We start from the raw sequence: 26,534 nt of genomic DNA on the forward strand, positions 1-26,534 counted from the left end.
AACACAGAGCAATTCTTCAGATCTGGGAAAGGTACTGGGTACAGTTTTTAAAAGATGCCTTTTTGTTGCTAATTGCTTCTTTTACTTCATCTTTTAGCCATGATGGCACTTTTTTGGTCCTTTTACTATGTTTTTAATTTGCAGCATTCATTTAATGTGAGCCTCTATTATGGTGTTTTTAAAAGTTTCCATGCAGATTGCAGGCTTTCATTTTTGTGACTGCATCTTTTAATTTCTGTTTAACTAGCTTCCTCATTTTTTACTCCTGGGGGAATTCTGTGTCATTGTTCAAACGCAGAATTAATGTCCCCCACAGATGCCCCCCCGTAGAATAATTGATTCTGACAGGGAGGAAAGGGAAGCCATGAGAGTGGTCACACTGCATTTATACCTTTCACCTATCAGAAGAGAGGACAGTTGGCAGTAGGGCTGGAGCAGCCAGTCGTGGAGAAGGAGGAGGCAGAAGCTGCCTTCCTCACAGATCCCTGCCCATGGGGCCAGGTGAGGAGGCAAAGGATATGGGGGTGATGAACAGAGCAGGGCACACAGGGCTGCTGGGGGTCACGCAGACTGGGGTTCAGAAGTTCTAGTCATGGGAGCATAGGAGTTAGTGGGGTGACAACACTGAGCAAGCGGCTGAATGGGAGTGGGATTGCAGGGCCACATGTGGACAGGGACAGATGTGCCTGATTGAATGGGAGAAGCTAGTGATCAACCAGGACAATCCCTCACCCTGCAAAAACATCCTGTTCCATACTTCTCCCACCCATACCCAAAACCCCTCCAGGTTCACTCCTAGGCTCCTTCCCAGCAATTACTTCCCTCTTTCTCAGCTCCTCCGTACCCCTGACTCTTCCCAGCCTTTGCACTGCTTCTGAGGAGTGTGTAAAATACATTTTGTATTGTAGTTTAAATGAATTATTACTCAAAGTTCTGTATTAATATGCCTAGTAAAGAATCTATTTGTCAAAACATTTCCTGAATCTTTTTTGTTGTCTTTATTGTTACAGACATACTTGCTGATGGATATTTTGAAATACATTACCAAAATAATTGAAACTGGTGTGATTATATTATGTTATTTTGACAAATAAAATACACAGAATTTTAAAATACTTTGTGTAGAATTTTTAATCTTTTGGTGCGGAATTCCCCCAGCAGTAATTTTGTGTAGTTCTCCTTTCTGAAGTTAAATGCTACTGTGGTGGGCTTCTTTGGTACTTTCCCCTCAGCCCCCACAAGGATGTTAAATTTAATTACATTATGATCACTATAACCAAGAGATTCAGCTACATTCACCTCTTGGACCAGATCCTGTGCTCCACTTAGGACTAAATCAAGAATTCCTTCTCTTGAAGGTTCCACCTGCTCCAAGAAGCAGTCATTTATGGTTTCTAGAAACTTCATCTCTGCATCCTGTCCTGGTGCACCCAATCAATATGGGGATAGTTGAAATCCCCATTATTGAGTTTTCTATTGTTATAGCTTCTCTAATCTCCCAGAGCATTTCACAATCACCACCAGCATCCTAGTCAGGAGGACAATAGTACATTCCTACTGCTACATTCTTATTATTCAAGTATGGAATTTCTATCCATAGCAGAAACCAAACAACAAAGGCAGACCCTTTACTCTAAAAGTATTGAAAAAAAGTATTTGGTCAACATTTGGAATTCCACTGTGGGTTATCCATGCACATCAGGCACCCGGAGTCAGAGAATTTGAAAGTAGTGTCTGTTGGTCCAGGCATGCACCCTGGCTCACCTTGTGCCTCCGACCAAAGTGACAAAGGACACGGTGGACTGATGGCCTCTTCAATTCCTTCTCGTAAGATAAGATCTGAACCAGCGGGGAAAGAGGGTGGGAAGTGGAATACAGATAGGAACCACACAACTCAAAGAACCTCCAGTTACAGGTAAGTAACCTCCTCTTCTTCTTCGAGTGACGGTCCCTGCTGTATTCCACTGTGAGTGATTGACAAGCAGCACTTAAATAGGGGGAAGGGATGAGGATGAGGATGGAAGGGTTGAGCAGAGAACCGCTATCCCAAAAGAGGCATCGGCAACCAAATCCTGCACCAGGGCATAATGCCTTGCAAATGTATGGATGGACGACCACATGGCCACTTTACAGATATCTAGGAGGGGTATGTCCTGAAGAGGCACTATGATTGTTGCAAGAGCTCTAGTGGAGTGAGCTTCTACCCCTGTAGGCGGAGGGAAGTTCGAGAGCTGATAGCAGAATAAAGCTATGAACTATTTACAGCTGAATTAATACTGTTTTTCAGAACAGCAGCAGAGCTGAGGACACTAAAATTTCTGACCCGGACCATGCAGTAGTGACTAACCCAATTGCCTTCTATGACGAGATAACTGGCTCTGTGGATGAGGGGAAAGCAGTGGACGTATTATTCCTTGACTTTAGCAAAGCTTTTGATACGGTCTCCCACAGTATTCTTGCCAGCAAGTTAAAGAAGTATGGGCTGTATGAATGGACTATAAGGTGGATAGAAAGCTGGCTAGATCGTCGGGTTCAACGGGTAGTGATCAATGGCTCCATATCTAGTTGGCAGATGGTAACAAGCGGAGTGCCCCAAGGGTTGGTCCTGGGGCCAGTTTTGTTCAATATCTTCATTGATGATCTGGAGGATGGTGTGGATTACAGATGACAGTAAACTGGAAGGTGTGGTAGATACACTGGAGAGTAGGGATAGGATACAGAGGGACCTAGACAAATTAGAGGATTGGGCCAAAAGAAATCTGATGAGGTTCAACAAGGACAAGTGCAGAGTCCTGCACTTAGGACGGAAAAATCCCATGCACTGCTACAGACTAGGGACCAAGTGGCTAGGCAGCAGTTCTGCAGAAAAGGACCTAGGGATGACAGTGGACGAGAAGCTAGATATGAGTCAACAGTGTGCCCTTGTTGCCAAGAAGGCTAATGGCATTTTGGGCTGTATAAGTAGGAGCATTGCCAGCAGATGGAGGGATGTGATCATTCCCCTCTATTCAGCATTCGTGAGGCCTCATCTGGAGTACTGTGTCCAGTTTTGGGCCCCACACTACAAGAAGGATATGGAAAAATTGAAAAGAGTCCAGCGGAGGGCAACAAAAATGACTAGGGGGCTGGAGCACATGACTTCTGAGGAGAGGCTGGGGGAACTGGGATTATTTAGTCTGCAGAAGAGAAGAATGAGGAGGGATTTGATAGCTGCTTTCAACTACCTGAAAGGGGGTTCCAAAGAGGATGGATCTAGAGTGTTCTCAGTGGTAGCAGATGACAGAACAAGGAGCAATGATCTCAAGTTGCAGTGGGGGAGGTTTAGGTTGGATATTAGGAAAAACTTTTTCACTAGGAGGGTGGTGAAGCACTGGAAACACTAGAGACATGGTGGAATCTCCTTCCTTAGAGGTTTTTAAGGTCAGGTTTGACAAAGCCCTGCCTGGGATGATTTAGTTGGGGATTGGTCCTGCTTCGAGCAGGGGGTTGGACTAGATGACCTCCTGAGGTCCCTTTCAACCCTGATATTCTATGATTCTATGAACTGAAGAGACAGTCAAATGAGAGAATTCAGAGGTGGGTTCAATGCTAGGGGTTGGGCTGCGAGGCCCAACCTTGAATATAGGTTATTCAGCATGGATGCCATTTTACATTGTTTTGGGTCCAAGAAGCTACCTGGTATTTTATAGGAGTTAGTCCCTCCGTCCCCTCCCCCCACCTTAAAGTTTAAAAGTTATTAAAATTACAGCTTTAAAATCCTTGCATATGTGTTTCATTCTCTTGCATGAAAGAGTTCCAGTATCTTTTTTCTTACAAGTGATGCCGATGCAAGCAGGTATCTATTACTTTATTTTCCTTTTCCACCCCAGTCCCTTTATTGTAAAATTATTGGTTTGGCCACTAAAATGTAAATATTCTGAAGAAGCTGTCACCAATGACAACTTTTGTTTATAAAGAAAGGAAATATTTAACACAAGCAAAGGAACCAACAACATGTGTATGTACAAACCTAAGTAAATACATGAACTTATTAGTGTAAGCTGTGTCCTCCCACCTCCCCCTACACACTGTATGCTGCTATCTCTGGTAGTGTTATAACTAAATTTAACCGGAAACATTTTGGGTCAGGGACAATATCTTATTTATCTACAAAACACCCTGTTTCTATATATGTATAAGCAACATATTGGTATAATATATGCTTTTCTCCTTGTATGCTAAAATAACAACTTTGGTAATCTATGCAGTGCTTATAATGATAACAATGTGCTATTTACAAAAATTTTAAACATAAATTGCACCAGCAGCCCACAAATGTCTTATTAAATACAAGGCCTGATTTTCCAAAGTGTGCAGGCAAAAGTGCAGAGCCAGTTTTAGGTGTGCCTGAGCTTCATGTATGCAAAAGTGCACGTGTGCTTTTAAAAATCTAGCCCATTACACTGTTATTACCAGGAATAAATGTATACCCAAATTGTGTGAATAAAGTAAACAACAACAAGCCGTCTAAGCTAAATAAATAGGCTTTGCATTGTACCTGAAGTTAAGTGAGTGAATTCTAAAAATAAGGGTTGTCTCCTCAGAAAGCCCTTCTGACAAACCTGGAGAATGCAGTCCCAGGAACAGACATTAAGTGAATCACAGCTACCTTAAGGTCTCAGCTAAGTGCCCTCCCTGAAACCACATGCCTATCAACAGAGGAACTGGCAGCAGCCTATAGTTCTTTGGAAAACAAGAATTTCAGTTCCTAACCCTGTAACAGAAATTAACAAATTAACTGCTGGCTGCTGTTCCTCCTCTACTTTTCAAGGAAATAGACATAAGATCAGCAACCTCTTCCTTCACTCAAAAGAAGGTAAAATTCTTGAACTAGTTACTATTCTAAACCACTTGTGCACAGGATTGCGTTCACCAATCAAATGTCTGTTTCTATGCAAATAAAAACTGAGTAGCAGGCAGCTGCTGAAAAGTTAGATTTCATGTTAATTCTAACTACTGACTGCCAGTTGCCTTTTCTGCTGCCATTTTAATGGAAATGGACATTGCTTGGGCAAAATGAAGAGAAGTATTTTTAAATAATGATTATTACAATAAACCATTCATGTTCAGACTTGAAAAGGATGGGAGGCACAGCCCACTGTCAGCTATGGCTGATGCTAGTGGAACGGCCAGACACAGTGGGACTGGGGTGTACAGACTTTACACATGGCTAGCATTGACAGCAGCGCCAGTCTCCCCAAAAGAGACCACCCTTGCTGGCCAGCTGTGAGTGGAAATGCATGCTGTACCCTCTTCCAAAATAGTGGAGCTCCATATGGAAGATGCTCTCCCAGGAAATCTTCTGGAACAGACAGCTAAAATTCCTGGGGTTTGTTGCAGCATAGCCCCTTCATGCCCATGCTGACTTTAAGCCACAATCAGCCCTTGGACTATAGGAAGAAAAATACATTCCCCTGATTTTAAATGAATCTGTCTTCACTGTAGTACTGTTATACCATTACATTAATAATACATTAAGTTTCTCCCTGGAGAAGGTAAAGATATTTGTTCTACAGTGCTAAGAATTGCTAAGGATCACATCAATTTATATGTAACATCATATCACTTTCCATTTTTAAAGCATATTAAATCTATAAAACTCACATTAGGATTCACATTAAAATAATTAAAATCATCCAATTATTTAAACCTAAAAATTTGTGATAATAAAAGCATACAAATGACTAATAAAATCAAATGTCTGACATATGTAACAATTAGGTATGCAGTTAATGGGAATCGAGGTAGAAGACATGAAAGCACTAATCTTCCCTTCACAGTTTATGTTCTACTATGGTAAAGGTTCCACATTAAAAATAAAAACCACACAAATATTTTCTTCTTATCGAAACTTTTACTCTTGCAGTGCTACATTCAATAATAATAGAAATGTACACCTGGACATCACAATGCATACTGGCTCCCCTAGGGTATATTGTCAGTAAAACAGCATTTTGGTATCCATTTACATGTCCATCACACAACTACACACTGTCTCCCAAAGTGGCAAAAGTACTCGCTACACTCTCCTGTTCAGTAGCGAAGAAAACATTTTCTCCCCCTTACTCCAAACACCCTCAAAGATGGGGAGGCTTTGTCTGGGCAGGCAGTGGAAGGAAGACCATTGGGCCTCCTTAAGGAGTGTCTTGCTTTTCTCCTCTCCCCATGGCAATCCCTCAATCCTCACTCAGGCCGTGCCAGGGGCTCTGTGCGCACTCCTCTTCCCCCACCATTCCTATTTCTTTTCTTTTTGCCTAGGAGAGAAGTCATTCAAGGTATCAACATTTTAAACTCTATTGGATAAATGGACAAAGATGATCTGGGGGGTACTGTTATGCTGGAAAGTGCTTGTGGCTGCCATTACCGGTTCTCAAGTATCAGAGGGGTAGCCATGTTAGTCTGAATCTGTAAAAAGCAACAGAGGGTCCTGTGGCACCTTTAAGACTAACAGAAGTATTGGGAGCATAAGCTTTCGTGGGTAGGAACCTCACTTCTTCAGATTACCCGGTTCTTTGATCTATAGCAGGGGTCGGTAACCTATGGCACGAGTACCAAAGTTGGCACGCGAGCTGATTTTTCCTGGCACGCGGCATGGGCTGAACCGCTCAGCCCCGCTGCCACTCTGGAGTTACCGCTGCCAGCTGCCGCTCCTGCGGGACCCGCCGCGGGTCCAACTCAGCACCTGCTGCTGGTCTGGGGGGAAGGAACCCCAGGCTGGCAGCGGGCCGAGACCTCGGCTGGCAGGAGCCGCTGGTGAAAACCCTAGAGCCGCGGAGGGCTGAGCTGCTCGGCCCGCCCCGCTCTGGAGTTCCTGCTGCCAGCTCCTGCCAGCTGGGGTCGCGCCGCGGGTCCAACTCAGCACCGGTTGCTGGCCTGGGGTTCCTTCCCCCAGGCTAGCAGCGGGCTGAGATTCCAGCTGGCAGGAGCCTGCAGCCGAAACCCCAGAGCGGGGGTCGGACTGAGCCACTCAGCCCGCCCCGCTCTGGAGTTCCTGCCCAGCCGGGGTCCCCGCGGGTCCAACTCAGCACCCGCTGCTGGCCTGGGGGGGAAGGGACACCAGGCTGGCAGCGGGCTGAGACCCCGGCTGGCAGGAGCCGCCGGTGAAAACCCCAGAGCTGCGGCGGGCTGAACCGCTCAGCCCGCGCCGCTCTGGAGTTCCCGCTGCCGGCTCCTGCCAGCCGGGTCCCACTCAGCACCCGCTGCCAGCCTGGGGGGAAGGAACCCCAGGCTGGCAGCGGGCTGAGACCTCAGCTGGCAGGAGCTGGGGGCAGAAACCCCAGAGTGGCGGCAGGCCGAGCCAGTCGCTGCTCTGGGGTTCTGGCTGCTGGCCCCTCGCCAGCCGGGGTCTCTACCGCGCAGCTCCACTCACCTGGCTTTCAGTTGGAGGCTCTCTTGCAGACAGAGTCCAGGCCTCCAGCCCTGCCCAGACCTACCAGCCACCTACTCCACTCACCTCAGCTGCCAATCTTGTTTTCCAGCCCTTGCTCATCCTGCTTTCGGGCCTGGAGTCCCAGCAGGCCACCCTTTACATATAACAGTAGTTTGGTTATATATTATAGACTTATAGAGAGACCTTCTAAAAAGCGTTAAAATGTATTACCGGCACGTGAAGCCTTAAATTAGAGTGTATAAACGAAGATTCGGCACACCACTGCTGAAAGGTTGCCAACCCCTGATCTATAGGCAATTACAGACCTCACTGAAGCTCCTGGCTCTGCTAACCAGAGGCCAAGGGCTCCATGTGTGCCCCCATTTTCCCCTTCTGGTTTTTCCAGTTTCCCCCAAAATCAGTAGAGTTTAGCCCATTGATGTCTAGAACATTCCGTGAAATTTGGAATCAATCAGCTGTGGCATTCAAAGGTTACTGCATTTACAGACAAACAGAAAGACAGACACAGAAATGCCATCTAGTTGAGCACAGGGCCTTGCTTTGCTTGACCAATAACTATTCTCAAAGACCATCCAGTGAAATAAAACCTACAGAGCAACCGCTGCTTGTTGCATTTTTATAGCAGAATCAGATATAAATCTGCAGGTTTCCTTTCTGTGTACTCCATTAGAATGACACTGGTTTTTGTACTGTATACGAAACTAAATGCTTTGATACGCTTATCTCAGAAAGTGGCCTGAACTGATCTTTAAGGAAAGTAAAGAATTAACATGTATACAAACGTCACTGATAAAGCTGTGCATGTCCACACCCACTTCTCACTGCACTGATGGTTCAGATTTCATGAGCTCAAGTCCTCTCTTGACAGGAGATATATGCAAGGAGATAAATTACGGACAGAAACATGCTTGCTGACCCTCTAACAGATGAGTGATCACAGGTTTAGCCTTTTATTAGCAAATTATGACTATTATCAAACTGATAGCAACAAGTGTCTAGACAATAAAGGAAAGAAAAAGGGACTTAATGACTGTTAGATTTAAAAGATTACAAAATTGTCCTAAAATTAGTCACTATTGGATTAATAGCTTGAAATCTAGACTAGCCTCAGTACTGTCGGGGTTATATTCAACCCCATGCGAAATGCTGAATGGAATAGTAATTGTTTAAACACTTTGATAGACATTGAAAATCTAAGGAATCATCTTTTTTCCTCCCAAACATGCATAGTCAAAACATATCTAGCGCTCTTAAATATGCAGCGTATTTAGCTGCATTTATCCTCCTTACTGTTACTATAGAAATCAGAATACCAGGAAGAATTATAGGCTTCAGCATCTAAAGGTCACACAGAGGTAGTTGTATTCTTACAGCGTGTTATGCAACACTAATCCTAATGGTCTCAGGTTCCACGAATATTCTATGAAAGGATATCAGGGACATAATAAAAAGACAATGTATGTTCTGTTTACTAAAAAAACGTAAAATTAATAAAATTCAGATTTAAAATAAAATCATAGCTACAATTAAATTCCAATTTACTAGTTTTTAATTTAAAAATTCTGATATTCCTTAATATTGCCAAATCGTCTGCCCAGTCACATAATCTTGTCACTGTTAGTGCAAGAGCCACCTTGGCAGCTCCTGAAATCTGAAACAGCTTTTCTTCATCTCTCTACTTCACCTGCTCACTAGCCATTTTCAAATCTCATCTGAAAAATGTTTCTAATTCCTCTCTTACTCCACTTTCATTATTTCAAACTTTGCAATTGTGGGAGCCACAAAGCGTTTAGTATAAAGGATGCTATAGAAAATGAAGTTCTGTTTTATTGAAAATTAGTGTTACGCTTTACACTGAGGACTGGGCTTTGTATATTGAAATGAATGTATTGGTTTTTAAGACTTAAATTTATATAATGCAAAAATATTGCATAACAACTCAGAACAGTGGCTAACAGTGTGATATACTGTCTGAAGTCATAGACTAAAGGGATTACTACTCACTAGAGATATTTTTTTCATTCCATCATCAATAAATTGGCTAATAATTTCTTTTTCTTATCAGTTAAAAATACCAGCTGGAATAGTATGTTTTACTGTACCCTTAAAAATGTATGTCAACACTAATTATGCTGCAGCTTCAGTTACCTTCTGATGAGTCTCTCTTATTGTAACTAACTGAACATGGTGACTGTATGAACTAATAGCAGAGCTCCAGTGGTGGAATTGGAAATGACAGATATCTTAGATAAATATTAGTGAAAATTATATTTTTAGTTTCTTCTCTTCAACTTCACTTTACTTTTTCAATTTTATTGTGAACTGAGCACACCTCCTGGTGCCCCTGTGGCAGCTAGAGGTATTTTTATTGGACAAACCCTCAAGTCTCTGCTCAGGCAAAATTATCCTTGAATGAATTTAGTAAATAGAACTGAATAAAAACTTTAAGATCTGGCCCATTAACTTTTATATACCCATGATTTTTACGGTATTTCTCTTTTTATTTCCTACAGTACAGATGAAAACCAAGAAAGCATCAGAGGAGCAAAGAAAAGTATAATGTATTTTATTAGTTATAGCTACTAATACATTGTGTTTATACATTATTGTTTTAATGCTGCTACATTATACTTCTATAATGTCTTTTATAAGAGTGTCAGAGCATTTTCCCTACTCTAATGAAACCTCTCAATGTTCCTGTGATGTAAATTATTATGCCCATTTTACAGATGGCTGAAACAGAGACTTTGGGTAAAATTTTCAAAAGTGCTTAAATGACTTAGGAGCCTACATCTAAGGTCCAAATCTCCAAAGATAGTTAGGCACCTAACTCCCATTGAAACCCATGGGAGTTAGGTACCTAAATACCTATGAAGCTCTGGACCGAAGTCTTAGGCTCCTAATGGCTGAATCCACAACGTGACTTAGGAATTGCAATACTCTGTGCTACAAGGCTTAACTTTTAGGGACCCTGCTGCTCAGTGGAATTCTCAGCCCTGAGTTAGGCTCCCTATATAATGCTTGGGGAGAGTTAGGCAGCTGAGAATGGGTTTCTCAGAAGTCAGCACGCTGAGTAATGAGTTGCCTAAGCCAGCAAGTAACACATGCTGAGGACAGAGGCGGAACCTAAGACCCACCTGTCAAAAGGAAATAGGCGCCTATCCATTCAGGATTCGATCATTCTATCCAATTGCCCGGGCACTCACCTGGGATATGGTAGACCTTTTTTCAAATCCCTGCTTCAAATTACCTGATTTGGAGTAAGGAATTGAATTTGGTCTCCCATATCCCATCTGGGTGCCCTGACTACTGGGCTATAGAGTCAAGCTCTCACTTTCCCTTTCTAGCTCAATATATATTTAATCATTTAATACAACTTTCCCACACCCAGATGAGTGCCCTAACCATTGGGCTACTGGGTACCCTAGAGATGTCCCCCCCCCGCCCCGAGTAGGTGTGCTCTCAGAATGGCTACCAGATTGGACCCTGCAGGTGAAATAGGGGGTGGAATGCATATTTCAAGAATGCTGCTGGGGCATAGGCGTGAGCTAGGGTGCCAAGCAGCTCGGCAGTGTCAGGGCTGACTCCCTTTGTGGATCTAGCCCCTATGTCACTTGGGTGCTTTTGAAAATTCGACCTCCTGTCTATGGTGGGAAAATGCATCATAATAGCTTCACTACACGTAAGTAATATGGGCAGCTAAAAGGCACGCTACTGATAAAAACTTTACACTGCACCACACTCATCATTTATTCTTTCTATATATTACACATACAATGATTTCCATTTAAGTCAACATTTACCAATAGTAACCACTATGCTGCACCACGTATAGCACAATCTTTCACTAGGTTTACAATGGGAAATAATTCTGATGAAGTAATGCTCTATATTCACTTTTAATGATGACCCCTGTGCTGTGTAATATACACATTCAAGCACTGTACATATAGTATATATGCACACACATGAACAAAATAAATAGCACTGGTTTAATTAATACCAATTTTAAAGTGTTTAGAAATTTCCACAACACATTAAGAGACATAGTTGAAAAGTATTTTATCTTCATTTTATCACTCGGCTCACATCTTGTTCTCTAAGCACAGGCAAAGAGGTGGAATATGTGCATAATTCATAAAGGCATTTATTCAGGTATACACCAGAGGCTGGTGAAGGTGGGCAAATATTTCTAGTCCTGCGTAACCCTAACATGGAAATCAAATCAAATATAGGCATGGAGGGGCTTGTGGAATACATTTTTGATGATTAAAGGATGTACTTAACAAATAAGTAACAAGAGATTCTCATTTGCTAATCATTTCTTGTAAGCCAGCCATCAGAGGAATAAGAAATGAGTCACAGAAAAGAGTCACCATATCACACCATTTCCAACATTTTCAGATGCAGAACTTCCTTTTGCTGACAGTATTTAAGAAAAAAGTGAAAAGATAATATGCTGAATGTCAAAGAAAACAATTTGTTAAAAACTAACAAGAAACTTATTATTTATTTTACCATATAAGGAACAAAAATGCATTAGTGTGTATATAATCCTATACTTTGTTCCTCACTCACTCATGCATCTCATACACTTTCTGGGATTGACACCACCCTCCATTTTATTCAGTTATATTCATTTAACTATTTTTTATTAATTGTTCATCAAAACAAAGTGTCCACACCCCCATGATAGGATAGGTCAAGGTATAAGGACCGTCCTGGCTGTGTGGCCTACTGCACAGAGCACTATTCTGGTAGTCAAGAGACCTGGATTCTATTCCCAGTACCCAGTGATAGGGCTCAGTGACCTTCAGCAAGTCATGTCACTGCCCTGTGCCTCAGTTTCCCTTCTGTAAAATGGGGATAATGATAGTTTTGTAAAGCACTTAGAGATCTACTGATGAAAAGGGCTATATTAGAGCTGGGTATTATATTATTTCTTCATCTCTTGTGCAAGGATGGAGGACAACTTCTTCAGGCATTGGATATGAAGGACTAACAAGAACAGCATTGAGCAAGTATTGTTAGAGGCACCTGTCTCAAACAGAGATGGAAGGAGACAAGTTCAGGCACCTCTCTCTCACCCAGCATCAGCCAGTAGAGCTGATCAAGTGTATAGGGCAGTGCATGCTGCACTCTATTAGGGGCTGTCTACACAGACACACTCAGGAAATAATCCAATTAAACTAAGGGTACATCTACACTACAGGGGGGAGTCGATTTAAGATACGCAAATTCAGCTACGTGAATAGCGTAGCTGAATTCGACGTATCGCAGCCGACTTACCCCGCTGTGAGGACGGCGGCAAAATCGACTTCTGCGGCTTTCTGTCGGCGGCGCTTACTCCCACCTCCGCTAGTGGAGTAAGAGCGCCGATTCGGGGATCGATTGTCGCGTCCCGTTGGGACGCGATAAATCGATCCCCGAGAGGTCGATTTCTACCCACCGATTCAGGCGGGTAGTGTAGACCTAGCCTAAAGGTGTGAATTTAAAGTGGATTAGTTAAACCACATTAAAATCCTGTGTGGATGCTCTTATTCAGAATTACAGCAACCTTAATTCAACTTGGTCAACTTAATTAAACTGAAGTAAGACCACTTTAATTTTGAACAACACTGTCCATACAGGGGTTTAATGCAGTTTAACTAATCCACTTTAAAAATTAATTCAGATTAATTTTCCTGAGTGTCTCCATATAGACAAGCCCTCAAAGGATGTAGTGATATCTATCATCCCCCTGCACACCAGGGAGCGCTGGGTGTTTGTAAGACAATGGAATCTATCGTTACATAGTACTCAGAAAACTATAAATAATAATAGAAAAAGCAGAGATAGTCTTAAGAACGTTCAGAGCACAATGTTTGTTTCAAGCCATCTGGATTTTTTTTTTAAACAAAATGTTTAAGGTATGTGAATGTCACTCATCATTACTTTCGTGGACATGATACATTTCCACAAAGATGCAGAAACAAATGCACAGAGTGAGGCAATAAAGTGAAATGCTACCACAGGTAGACAAGGGAAATTGTCTTAAAGGGATTCAGCCTGGATTCTGAAGTTATGAAGGGTAAATTAAGGACAAAAACAGATTACATGATATATGGAAAATGAGAGGATACTTTTGCTTTAATTATGCAATCAACTGTCTATAATATTTTTTGTCCTCTTTGTCTGAGGAAAGGTTCCCCAGATATGCTCAAGTCCTGCAGATTTTGCCGAGTTCAATTTAATTTTTTCCAGCAGAATACAACTTTACCCATAGGACAATCAGAATTCCCAGGTCAGGGTATAAATTATTTCTAACGTAGCATGACGTGGTTAATTCTTTCAAGTTTAAACATTTTTGTTTCTGTTTATTTAAATGGATATTTTCATTCAATTTTATAGGTATTTCTTCACTCCCAAGAATTCATGCCCTTAGTGCCGAACAAGGAATTTCTATGGACTTGTCTTTCTTAGGTAGTTCAAAGGCCACTGTTACCATGGTATCTTATCATAGTCTATATGCATCAATTTATTTAATAGTCAACAAATCCTAAACAAAGTAGTCTTCAATCTATCTACAATTTCAGTTCCATCTTCCAACCTCCAAAAATCCCTGTGGGATGCTGATTTTGATAGCGTTATAGGAAGTATATTGTTCAATCTAGAGCAGTTCAGATCATTCATCTTATTTTTTCACAAAGCTAGCTTTTTTTGCATATCCTTAAAATTTCTTTGCAGGCAGTGGATAGTACCTTTCACTGAACTCAGCCACTGCAACTCCTGTGGACATTTATTTTAGGACCTGCAGCATAAAACCCATGATTGAACTCACAGAATCATAGAATATTAGGGTTGGAAGAGACCTCAGGAGGTCACCTAGTCCAACCCTCTGCTCAAAGCAGGACCAACCCCAACTAAATCATCCCAGCCAGGGCTTTGTCAAGACAGGCCTTAAAAACCTCTAAGGTGGAGATTCCACCACCTCCCTAGGTAACCCATTCCAGTGCTTCTCCACCCTCCTAGTGAAATAGTTTTTCCTAATATCCAACCTAGACCTCCCCCACTGCAACTTGAGACCATTGCTCCTTGTTCTGTCATCTGCCCACCACTGAGAACAGCCTACCCCTATCCTCTTTGGAACCCCCTTCAGGTAGTTGAAGGCTGCTATCAAATCCCCCCTCATTCTTCTCTTCTGCAGACTAAATAAGCCCAGTTCCCTCAGCCTCTCCTCCTAAGTCATGTGCCCCAGGCCCCTAATCATTTTCATGCCCTCTGCTGGACTCTCTCCAATTTGTCCATATCCTTTCTGTAGTGGAGGGCCAAAAACTGGATGCAATACTCCAGATGTGGCCTCACCAATGCCGAATAGAGGGGAATAATCACTTCCCTTGATCTGCTGGCAATGCTCCTACTAATGCAGCCCAATGTACCATTAGCCTTCTTGGCAACAAGGGCACATCGTTGACTCATATCCAACTTCTCATCCGCTGTAATCCCCAGATCCTTTTCTGCAGAACTGCCACTTAGCGAGTCAGTCCCCAGCCTGTAGCAGTGCATGGGATTCTTCCATTCTAAGTGCAGGACTCTGCACTTGTCCTTGTTGAACCTCATCAGATTTCTTTTGGCCCAATCCTCCAATTTGTCTAGGTTACTAGGGACCGTATCCCTACCCTCCAGCATATCTCTCTCCCCGCCCCACCTTAGTGTCATCCGTGAACTTGCTGAGGGTGCAATCCATCCCATCATCCAGATCATTAATGAAGATGTTGAACAAAACTGGCCCCAGGACCGACCCCTAGGGCACTCTGCTTAATACCAGCTGCCAACTAGACACTAAGCCATTGATCACTACCTGTTGAGCCCAATGATCTAGCCAGCTTTCTATCCACCTTATGGTCCTATAGTCTATAGTCCATTCATTCAATCCATACCTTTTTAACTCAACTGCTAGAGTTTTATGCTAATTTTACTATTACTTCTCATTATAAACTGCAAGTACATTTTTGTTTGCAGGTGGGATTAATTCCTACTAATATAAGTTTTGAACTCCCTATTCAATTTCTTCAGCACACAGGCTGAAAGTATATTTCTAACCACATTCCCATTAACTAATGCCTTTCTCTTAGTCAAACCTGTTTTGACATTTACCATTATGGGATTGGGTCCAAAGCCTTTCGAAGTAAATGGGAAGACTCTCATTGATTTTAATGGGCTTTGGATCAGGCTGATGATGCCAAAACAATGCAATAACTAATAAGTACATAAAATGTTAATTGTCTGCACAGTAGCATATGCAGAAATAATACCAATAACATTTTGCAGCACATTCTTCAAGAGAAATAGTTCAGAATGGTTTAGTGAATTGAGTTCGAAGCTTCTATTTTTTGTCTATTCTTTTTCTGTTTTTCTTCCTCACCACTCCTCCTGTTCTATTGGTTGTTCCTCTTGCATACTTTTAGAAAGAGCTTTCTTCTGGAATGAGCATATGATGCTATCTCAATTTGACTGTTTGGTTATTTTTATTTCCTGACCCTACCATTCTGAATAAACAAACACAAATTAAATCACTAATTCAGCAAGTAACCAGCACTAAAATATTAACTTAAAATATGAAGGAATGCACATGCTTGGAAGGAATAGTTCCTTCAGTCTTTTTTTTTTTTTTTGGCATCATACAACTAGGAATGTTTCGTTATAGAAAAACATTTTAGTTTCTTTCATGAGTGTAAAGAAGGGCAATTATGATTGTCATGAAAACACATTGAGCAGCTGTATACTGTTAACAAAAGAACCATTATCTGAATCTACTTAGAAAAACTTGCAATTTAAACATTCACATTTCCTAGAAATTAGATATTCTTCCAAACTATAGTAGATACCAAAAAGAGACTGTTTTCTATTAATCTGGGTTGTATATCAGTCATATTTCAAAGCCAACATAACATCCTTGTTTTGGGAACATTCTACATGCACTTGCATACACAAAGAAAATTGGAAGGAGGTAGGGTAGCTTTGTTGAAAGTTTTCAGTTGCTCAGCATTTTGTATCTACATTTCAAATTGGGAATTTGAATTTTTCATACTCTGTGTATATATTTAAAAATATTATAATATCTAACTCAATCCATCTTACTTTGAAAAGGTCAATTAATAGATACTTACTCATTGAAGACCAGATCTGGAGCAAAATAGAGGAATTGGCTGTTTGTATGTTTGTATGATCTCCAGCTCAAGGCAAATGATGATAGACACATCCATGAGTACTGGATTAGAGTAATTTGGTCCTCTAGAGGCAAGTTTCTAAATCCTGAAGAACAAAATGATTAATCACAAACTACAATCAACATTCAGGTGCAATGTAGTGTGAATTACCTTAAGCTCAAACTGGAAAAAAAGCTCACCTTTCCCTAACAGTTTACATTTCTCCAAAATATTCAATGAAACAATTGTAGCACTGAAATCTATTCTTAGTCTTCACATTTTAAAAACATTACAGTCAAACAGAACTCTTAGTTCTAGAAACCCAACATTTATTTTATCTAGATGGTTATTACTAATACCAACAAGACAAAGTTTTAATTTTCAATCAGAAAAACAAAAAACAATCATTACATTAACGATGCAATACAATATTTATCACCTCCTCCCCTGCAAAAATATCATATTATCTATCTTTAAAATGTATGAAAGAAGATTAATTTTACCTAGACCTGTTGGGCAAATGGCATATTAACCAACAAATCCTATTTTCAAAATAAAACACATACAATAAAATACATTCTTACCTGGAAGTATCTTTGCCCACTTTACCACCTGAACCATCTGCTTGCCAGCAAGGCGGTTTAAAGTGGAAAGCAGGTGCTCCGCTGTATCTGGTTTTGAATTATCATATCCTGCATACACTATTTCAGGCTCAATGCTTTCAAGGACCATAGAGGGTGAAGGAGCAAGTGCTGGTGAAATAGCAGACAGGTGAGGAACAAGTGCTGTGTTTACAGATGGCTCTTTTACTGGAGCAATATATGTAGTCCCTTCCTCTGGGCTTTGGGGTGGTGGCTGTTGCTGCTGCTGTTGTTGTTGCTGTTCTTCATGCATCCCTTTCAATTTTCCCAACTTTTTGGACTTTCGGGCTGAAAAGAAGAACAATACAATCACAGAAATCTGATACAACCTTTACTTGATGGAGGCATAAAAAATATTTCATAAATGAAATTAATATGGAAACCATCTTTACCCAATAGTAAGCATGACAATACCAGAACACAATGGAACATGGGCCAGGAGAAAAATATATAAGCAGGCTCCTACCCACTTAAATCCAGGATATACTGTACCAATAAACCTAAATGTCATCTCTATCTCTAAAATGTTCTTCTAAGACACACTCTCCCCTCCCCCCTCCTTTTCTCCCCTAATGCAAATAAATTAACAAAAATCAAGTAAGGCTTACCTCTCTTAGTTTATAATAATTAATTCTCCTACAACCATGAATCATTTTTGTTGTCCCCTGTTGTATCATTTCAATAGTGAAATAATGTCTGCTAATTTATTGTTTCTATAAATACATCCTGTTTCCTAGTTACCTTTTTCAATTTACATGAAACATTGTAAAAATGGTTTTGATTTGTTTTGTAGGTTTTTATCTTAATCATCTATCACCCAAACATTTTTCTTCATGGTCTCTAGACTCATATCGCATTTGGTAACCAAGATAATTCTTTCTGGCCCCTAGTCTTATTATTTTCCATTTCTATACACAAATCACAAGTCACTTATCAACCTATTAGTCTAATCTAGTCAAACCACTTTGTCATTGTAACTCTTTTTTTCTACCCTAGTACTTTCTCATCTCACGACTCAGACTTCTCTTCTGGCTACTTTTGAAATTACGCTATGACCATATATAGCCAGTTAACCAAAAAATCCTGAGCCTGAGAAGTGTAAAACTTCTCTCTCTTTGCTGTTAATTCACTTCTCCCCACTTCCTGCCGTTAAGCCAATTTTTACATATTTCAGTTATAGTACTGCTTCATTAGAGTGAACTTGACCATACTGAAATTTCATTTTTAAACAGCAAATCCTGTCCTCCCTATGCTCCGTTGGTGCATATTCTCAGTCGGAAGACAGCAACTATGATATGTCTCTACTATATGAAAGGATGTCGGGTGCAGAGGGCCCTCCATATTTTCCATTCACATAATGTAAAGTGACTGATAGTTCTGCAAATACGAGGAACAATCAGCTACATTTCCCCGTCCCTTACATAGGGGAACAACTACCACAGAAGCTCCACCAGCTGCAAGACTACAGAATAGCTCTGCTGGTGGTTCACTGGAGAGTAAGAGAGGGAGATTCCTTTCTCCCTCCATCTGCTGCAGAAACCTCATTTTCTTCATTACTTGGGCATTCACAGGGTATATGATTTGGCTCACAGTGAAGTAAAATTAATCAAACTTCTACCTTAGGTATTTACATAGCATATATTACCATATTATCTAAGCATAGAGAATAAAAGATACGCAACTTCAGCTACGTGAATAGCTCCCAATAAATATTGAGTTCCAAACCGGCAATGTGCACAAACTTATTAAACTTACTGTAAAGTAAGTGAAAATTTATTTGCTCCCTATTGAATGCAGTTATATGTACAGTACTGCATGCAGAGATGGGATCACTATGACTATTAAGTTATTTTAGCAAGCCAAAGCTGAACTAGCACTTTTGCAACCAAATGTATCCCAAGAGCAAAGCTAGGATGTCCACGGTCAGCAAAATACTTGATAATGAGTTAACAGTGACATGCATCACTGGAAAATGTTAAAAATAGGCCTGAAAGAATATAAAAAAGGATCAAATATCGCTGCTTATTTTTATTATTAATTTATGTTTTTCAAGCTCTATGTTTTATTTCCATTAGCACAATGAGTCTAAGATCCAGATTATGTAAACATATTACATTGTATAGACTGTGATTCCTGTTAAAATGTCTGTTAAATCAATGAGCTCAATATTGGGGGAGGGTGGCTCTCAACGGAGAACTTAGATGAATCTCCCAACTTGCAGTCGATCGTGAATTGATTCTGTCAACATCTTCTGTATTAAAGACGAAATGTTATCCAAGAAGTGGGGAGAGGTGAAAGAGCATTAAAAGCACCTTTTTCCCATGTGAGCAAGGCAGTGGAACAACAACAACAAAAAACCTGGAAATTTCCCACGAAATGAAATTAGCCTTCTTTGTTTTTCTGTTTGTTTCTGGTTGATCAGAACATTTTATTTTGATAAAAGTCCAGACCTGAAAAAACGTTATTTTACAAACTTAAGTGGGAGACTTTTCCCATCATTCCTACCTTTTGGGTAGGAACATTCTGCAAATCTCCAAAATTCCATGATGGCCTTGGGGGGGATCCTTGCACATCTGGGCCAAACATTTATTTTTTAAAAGACACAATTTCCATATGAGGCTTTGCATTGGACTCTATAACCCAGGCATTATAATTTGTATCTTGAGGTTAGTATGTCAGCCTGAAGCATCCAACTGGTCCCTAGAAGCCCAGGAGCGAGCCGATTCCAAGTCCCTGCGGTCCCCCGCTTCCCACTGGCTGGGAATGGTGAACCATGGCCACTGGGAGTTGCCGGGGGCCATCCCTGCAGACGGCCAAAAAAGCAGAAGAAAAAAAATAAATTGCAGCCCACAATCAGATTATTCTAATGGACTGCATGCGGCTCGCTGGCCATAGGTTGCCCACCGCTGTTTTAGGATTTAGGATATTTCCCAGATTTGGGAGTTGAGCCCACAGTTTATTCTGGGGGGAGGAATAAAAGTGCAACACTGACATGACTGGGGATGAACTAAGTGCAGAGATCCTCCTCTTCACTGACTCTCATAGGCTTTAAGATGGGAAGGGACAGCTTGGGCCAATGTTTAGCCCTACACGACAGTGAATTCAATTTCTTTGCCTGTTATAGGACTTGGAGAGAGAGGTTCATAGAGTTTAGGGCCAAAAGGGACCATTATGATAATCTAGTGTCTGATCTCCTCCCTAACATAGGCCAAAGAACTCTATCTCCAGGTAAACACAAAACAAAATAAACTACCATAATAAACTAATGATTGAAATACTGTCAAAGGCACTGCACTTGTAGCTGAAAACACTCCAATATGCTTCCCTTAACATCAGGATGGACTGCACTGAGATATTGTACACATTATTTTAAAACAGAATATGTGATGAAGACAGAAAACTGAAACAAAAGAATAATAAAATCAAAATAAATAGGTTATAACTAAATATTGGCAATTTTTTCCACATAACATCCTTAAGATATGACCTTTCCTACCCATCCACAGAGCTAAAACTCTTCTCTAATTTCTCATCTCGCACCTTTTCTCTGGCCTTGACAAATGCAATCTCACCTTTCAGAGCCATTAAAAATGCTGCTACTAAGGGCACATCTTCACTACCCGCCGGATTGGCGGGTAGCAATCGATCTATTGGGGATCGACTTATCGCGTCTAGTGAAGACGCGATAAAATCGATCCCCGATGGCTCTGCCGTCGACTCCGGAAATCCACCGCGGCAAGAGGCGGAAGCGGAGTCGACGGCGGCATGGCAGCAGTCAACTCACCGCCGTCCTCACAGCCAGGTAAGTCGACCTAAAATACGCAACTTCAGCTACGCTATTCACGTAGCTGAAGTTGCGTATCTTAGGTCTTATCCCCCTCCCCCCCTTGTAGTGTAGACCTAGCCTAAGATCATTATCCTAGCCCACTTTTTTGAGCATGTACCTCTGTCTTGGCCTCCTTCCATTGGATGCCCCCTTCTTTATTGCATCAAACACAAGATGCTTGTGTTGAAACATTCACTTTCAAGGCTCTTCTGAGCCTATCCCTACCTTAACTATCGTCTCTTATTCACTATCACCATATTGATTCCTGATTCCGATCAGCCCATGATGCCAGCCTACATCACTCATTTGTTACATTTTCAAAACACTTTTGAAAGAACTTTTGTGCTTTCTTCCATGCTGTCCCTCATACTTGAGAGTTCTCCATAAACATCTACAAAGCCACTTCATTATTCTCCTTCAACAACCTCCTTAAAACTCTTTTTCCATGATGCCTACAAAAAACAGGCTGCTGGTATGCTTAGACCACTATCATGCTGACCAATACTATTTATTTTTTTGTACTCCCCTCTCTGTTACCATCTGTTGTCTCTCTTCTTATATTTAGATTGTAAGCTCTTTGGGACACAGACCATCGTTATGTTCTGTGTTTGTACAGTGCCTAGCACAATAGGGTCCTGGGTCATGATGACTGTGCCTCCGAGGCACGATCGTAATAAAATAATATAAAATGCAAGGCCTTCAATATACTGGGCCCGACCCTATTGTTAGATCCAGTCCTGGGAGTGTTTTTTTTTAAGTCAATAGGATTAGTCATGAGTTCAACAGTGAGCACTATACCCGGTAGCAAGTGCATGTTCAGCTCCATTCATGCGATCACTGCAAAACATCCATACACTCTGCTCCATAAAAAAGTTGCATCACATTTTTTTTTCCTGGAGAATATCTTTGTACGTTTAGTTCTTATTTCTTTCTCTGTAGGTATGTCTACACAGCAATCGGAAGTGCAGCTGCACCTTGGGTAGTCAAACCCGCACTAGCTTTCAGCACGTTAAAACAGCAGTGAAGACATGGCGGCGCAGACTAGCAACATAAGTACATAGCCAGGGTTCTGGACAGCTTGTACAGCATGCACTGGAGACCACACCACTGCATCTAGATTAAAGCTAGCATGGGTATGCCTTGCTGCAATCGCATGGGTATGCCTTGCTGCAATCGCATGGGTATGCCTTGCTGCAATCGCATGGGTATGCCTTGCTGCAATCGCATGGGTATGCCTACCTGAGCTGTAATCTTAGGGATGTTATGCAGAAACTGTAGTGTTGACATAACCATGAGATGCCCACAGGTGTGCAAACCAGAGGGAAATTTTTATAAAAGGATAAAATATACAACTAACTATGTATAAGTATTAATCAAAAGCTGCCTGTCATAATTTAAAATTCAATTATTCAACCAGCCACATGTATAATAGATTGGGAAACTTTATAAAGTACAAAAACTTAACCAAATCATTTAGGCCCAATGTCTCTGAGTAGAAGTACAACTGGAGGAGTAAATGCTTTCGTACACTAACAATCTACCTCTATGGATGTGATGACATTAGCATGTCAGTCTGGGACTATCACCAAAGTAGATTTTTCTAAAGTAATTGTAATAATCTGATCAAACATTTATGAAGAAAAAAATGGTAAAAAATAAAATGGGAGACAAGTTTTCTAAAAATAGCCTTATTTCTGTATTGTTCACTAGTATTTAATTCACCATATCAGTGATTTTTCTGTTCTGAAAAATATTCATATTTTCCCTTAACTTACCATATCTTCTCTTTACCATAAAAGATGCTCCTAACTCCTACATTTCAAGCAGCTCTACAGGACTGTTTAACAGATTATAGTTATTGTTCCATTTTAGTGTTACTACCTGCTTCTTTTTCTTTTTTTAAATCTTAACCATAAGACATTTTCTAATTTCTTTTTGAAAAGGTATAATTATGCAACTGATCCAAAACTTTGTTAAACTAAATGCAACCAGTGCAAATAAAAATAAAATGCCAGTGCCTAGTTTAGTGATGGTTAAATGCTCCATGAATCCCATCCTCTAGTCTAACAATCCCAGACCTGATCAAATAACATAAAAATAATATGAGGTACATTAAATGTAAAAATAATGTTCTATGGCAGGCACCAAAGAGCAGCAGCACCTTTAGTATTTTTGTCAGCCAGCTAGAGAACATTCATTAGAATAAACCCTGCTTGTTTTACTCACAGAGGCATTCCTACTGATGGCACACAGCTTCTCTTTGAACTCCCTTCCCTACCTGCCTCAGAATGAAATAAATGGTATCCAGTAGGAGCCCCTACAAAGCAGCAGCTGATCTTATGTTCTGGTAAATATACTTACTCTCCTCCCCACTCCCAATAAATATTGAGTTCCAAACCGGCAATGTGCACAAACTTATTAAACTTACTGTAAAGTAAGTGAAAATTTATTTGCTCCCTATTGAATGCAGTTATATGTACAGTACTGCATGCAGAGATGGGATCACTATGACTATTAAGTTATTTTAGCAAGCCAAAGCTGAACTAGCACTTTTGCAACCAAATGTATCCCAAGAGCAAAGCTAGGATGTCCACGGTCAGCAAAATACTTGATAATGAGTTAACAGTGACATGCATCACTGGAAAATGTTAAAAATAGGCCTGAAAGAATATAAAAAAGGATCAAATATCGCTGCTTATTTTTATTATTAATTTATGTTTTTCAAGCTCTATGTTTTATTTCCATTAGCACAATGAGTCTAAGAACAAGAATCTTATGCGTCTTTCATGTGTGCAGAAGCAGAAACTATATTTTAATCTGGGATCATGCCAGAATGCTAACTGAACTGGTTGGGTAGTTCCCACAAACATCTAGCAGCTTAGCTAAACTGACAGCCCATTTAACCAAGATATAAATCCTCTGTTTTTCCTCTCCAAGTATTTTTGTGTTTATTTTTCGTTTTCTTGCATGACAATATCACAAAAAGTGTGTTTCAATTTCATTTTCTTCCGTTATACCATCAAAACGAAAAATATTACTGCTTTATAGTCATGTTTACAGTGAAAGAAGTGTGTTTTTCATCTGGTTTCATGCCAGGACTCTAGCTCAACTGGTTTGGTAATTCCCACAGAAGCCAGCAGCCAACTACAAAAGATTCTGAGAACCTCTGAGAAGTAACTGCACTGAGTTTAATTTTTTTAAGGTGTGTTTCACACTTGTTCTTTAATTGGACTACCAAATATAAAGCTAATAAAGACAACTCAAAATTGGAGAGAAAATATGCATCATAGCTCCTGCCTGTACTCAACAATGTCATAAACCTTAACATATTCACAGGCAGATCAGCAGGAATTCTGAATAAAGATAACTGCTAATCAAAAGCTCAAAACCTATAATTATTTTCTTTAGAAACATGTGTGTAATTCATATCAAGAAATTCAACATCAGTATTCTAAAAGTGATTGGACACTTATGTGAATAATAGGAATATCAAAAGTTATAATAGTCTATGCAAAAAAAAAAGTTTTGGAAAGGATATAAAACCTCATGTTCTAGGGCTTAAGCCAATCTCTAACTATTAAGGGTCAGGACAAGACTTTCACAATTCTGATCCTGTACCGCAGTTCCTAAATTCTTACATTCTTAAGGCTTTCTGAAACAGATTAATAGTTAAACAAAGGAGATGTGTGGTGAAAGATGCCTTGCAAATGGCTCTGGCTTTAACATCTTGAATGTTTTACGAAGATTTTTTTTGTTAGATCAGTATTTGTAGATGTCTAATATTCTTAGGCACCAGAATACAAAATTTAAAATAAAATACAAGGGGAAGTCTTGTGGAAAATCATATAATGTTGACTTTTTGAAGCTACAGACAGCACTACAGCAACTAGTAATCCGCACCTCTTGTTGAAAAAGAGGAAAATATGCATAAGTATTGCTGCAGTACAAAATAACATTTATATTCTACAATACTAATCATCTCTCTAGTGGAGAAACATGGTAGAGATCATATCAGAAAAGTCATCTCTACTTGTTCAGCTAAAATGGATGTCCACTTACATAAAACTAAAACGGAGATAATCTACTGCTACTACCACTAATTTATTTACAAAGGAGAAATAAACAAAACTAAATGAGAGCCTGGTTAAAATCAATAGGACCAATCCTGAACTGATGGAAGTAAATGGTAAAACTTCAACTATAGGAGCAAGACTAAGCCCACTATTCTAAGAGAGATGTTTGGAGAATTTGTAAAACCATGTGAAGACTTGGAATCTAGATGTGAGACTCCATAAAGTAAGGGAGCCTGATGAGTTGGTAGGATATACAGAGGACTTAATCGTAAAGATGCTTAAATTAAGTATCAACATCTGCCTGGAAACAAGATACAGAATCCCTATGCAAGCTCTGGAGAAGAAGGAAAATGGAAACATTGTATTAAATCTGCTTTTAGCAGGTAGTATAAAATGCTGTTAGAGCTACAAGGCAGAGGATATTTCTCCCCCTTCCGCACCTCAGCCTTCTGACTCAGGCAAGAAGGATGGACCACATTTTCCTAAAATGAGTGTTTGGAGAGGCCAGCACTGAAGAGGGAGCTGGTACACAGATACCAGCCCCTCTCTTTTGAACCTGTGGAATGTTGGTGAAAAACTGGGTCCTGAAAGTTTGAAAGTTGTCTTCTTATGATCTGTAAAGCACATAGTATAATTTTGGTGATAGATATGTTGTATTTCATATTGCTGAATGTTAATTTATGCAATATGAATTCTAATGAACTCTTATATATGCTTAAAATTAATAATTTTCATTTTCACCACTGACCTATCATTTTTCAGGGAAACAAATGCTGGAAAACAGCATGCTACTACTATTGGATAATACCATACTCAAATATTGGACAGTATAAATATGATTAATTTGGTTGTATTATAATGGTATAGTATTTTGTTTTTCTGTATTTCTTTAGTCCACAAATCTATAGATTACCTTTTTCTTTTCATGCTGAGACACATCTAAGTAACACGGGATCCCTTGTAATTTTCCCCTTCCCATGCTTTTTGCCTTAAATAACCACAAAAATGTTTTCTAAAAAAACTGTAGTACAATATAAGCACAAAATCAAATGCAGGAGCACCTGTAACAAGCAATGTTCCCCTTGCACAAGGGAAGAAGAATTTTTACATAAGTGATGTATTCAGAGAACAGCTTGGTTGCTGCCCATCACAAACTAATTATTGTTTGCACAGCTAATGACTAGTTAACGTTGCCAAAGTTAGAGCTCTATTTATCTTAGTTTAAATTCTGCTGGAATACAAGGACTAAGCTAATCACGGCTAGGAGAACTTTAGCCTCACCCAAATCCTGCAAAAAAAAAAAAATGTTAGTCAACAGTGATGCACCATCACAGTCTTTTTGGAAAAAGGAGAGGGAGGAGCAAACAGCTTTAGTCA

The 26,534-nt window shown here is 40.2% G+C and overlaps 1 protein-coding gene across 8 annotated transcripts in view; it reads right to left on the reverse strand.

The window, feature by feature from the left end:
* NR3C2 (nuclear receptor subfamily 3 group C member 2) overlaps nt 1–26,534 on the reverse strand; it is a 272,715-nt gene that overhangs the window by 29,208 nt on the left and 216,973 nt on the right. For all 8 annotated transcript variants that reach the window (XM_065597780.1, XM_065597781.1, XM_065597782.1 and 5 more), the window contains exons 5-6: nt 17,202–17,546; nt 16,579–16,723 (exon numbers count right to left, since the gene is read on the reverse strand). In XM_065597780.1, coding sequence (XP_065453852.1) covers nt 16,579–16,723; nt 17,202–17,546 — 490 coding nt within the window. The remainder of the gene's footprint in view (nt 1–16,578; nt 16,724–17,201; nt 17,547–26,534) is intronic.

The sequence above is a fragment of the Chrysemys picta genome, chromosome 5 (assembly GCF_011386835.1).
Source record: "Chrysemys picta bellii isolate R12L10 chromosome 5, ASM1138683v2, whole genome shotgun sequence".
NCBI classification, from domain to species: domain Eukaryota; kingdom Metazoa; phylum Chordata; order Testudines; family Emydidae; genus Chrysemys; species Chrysemys picta.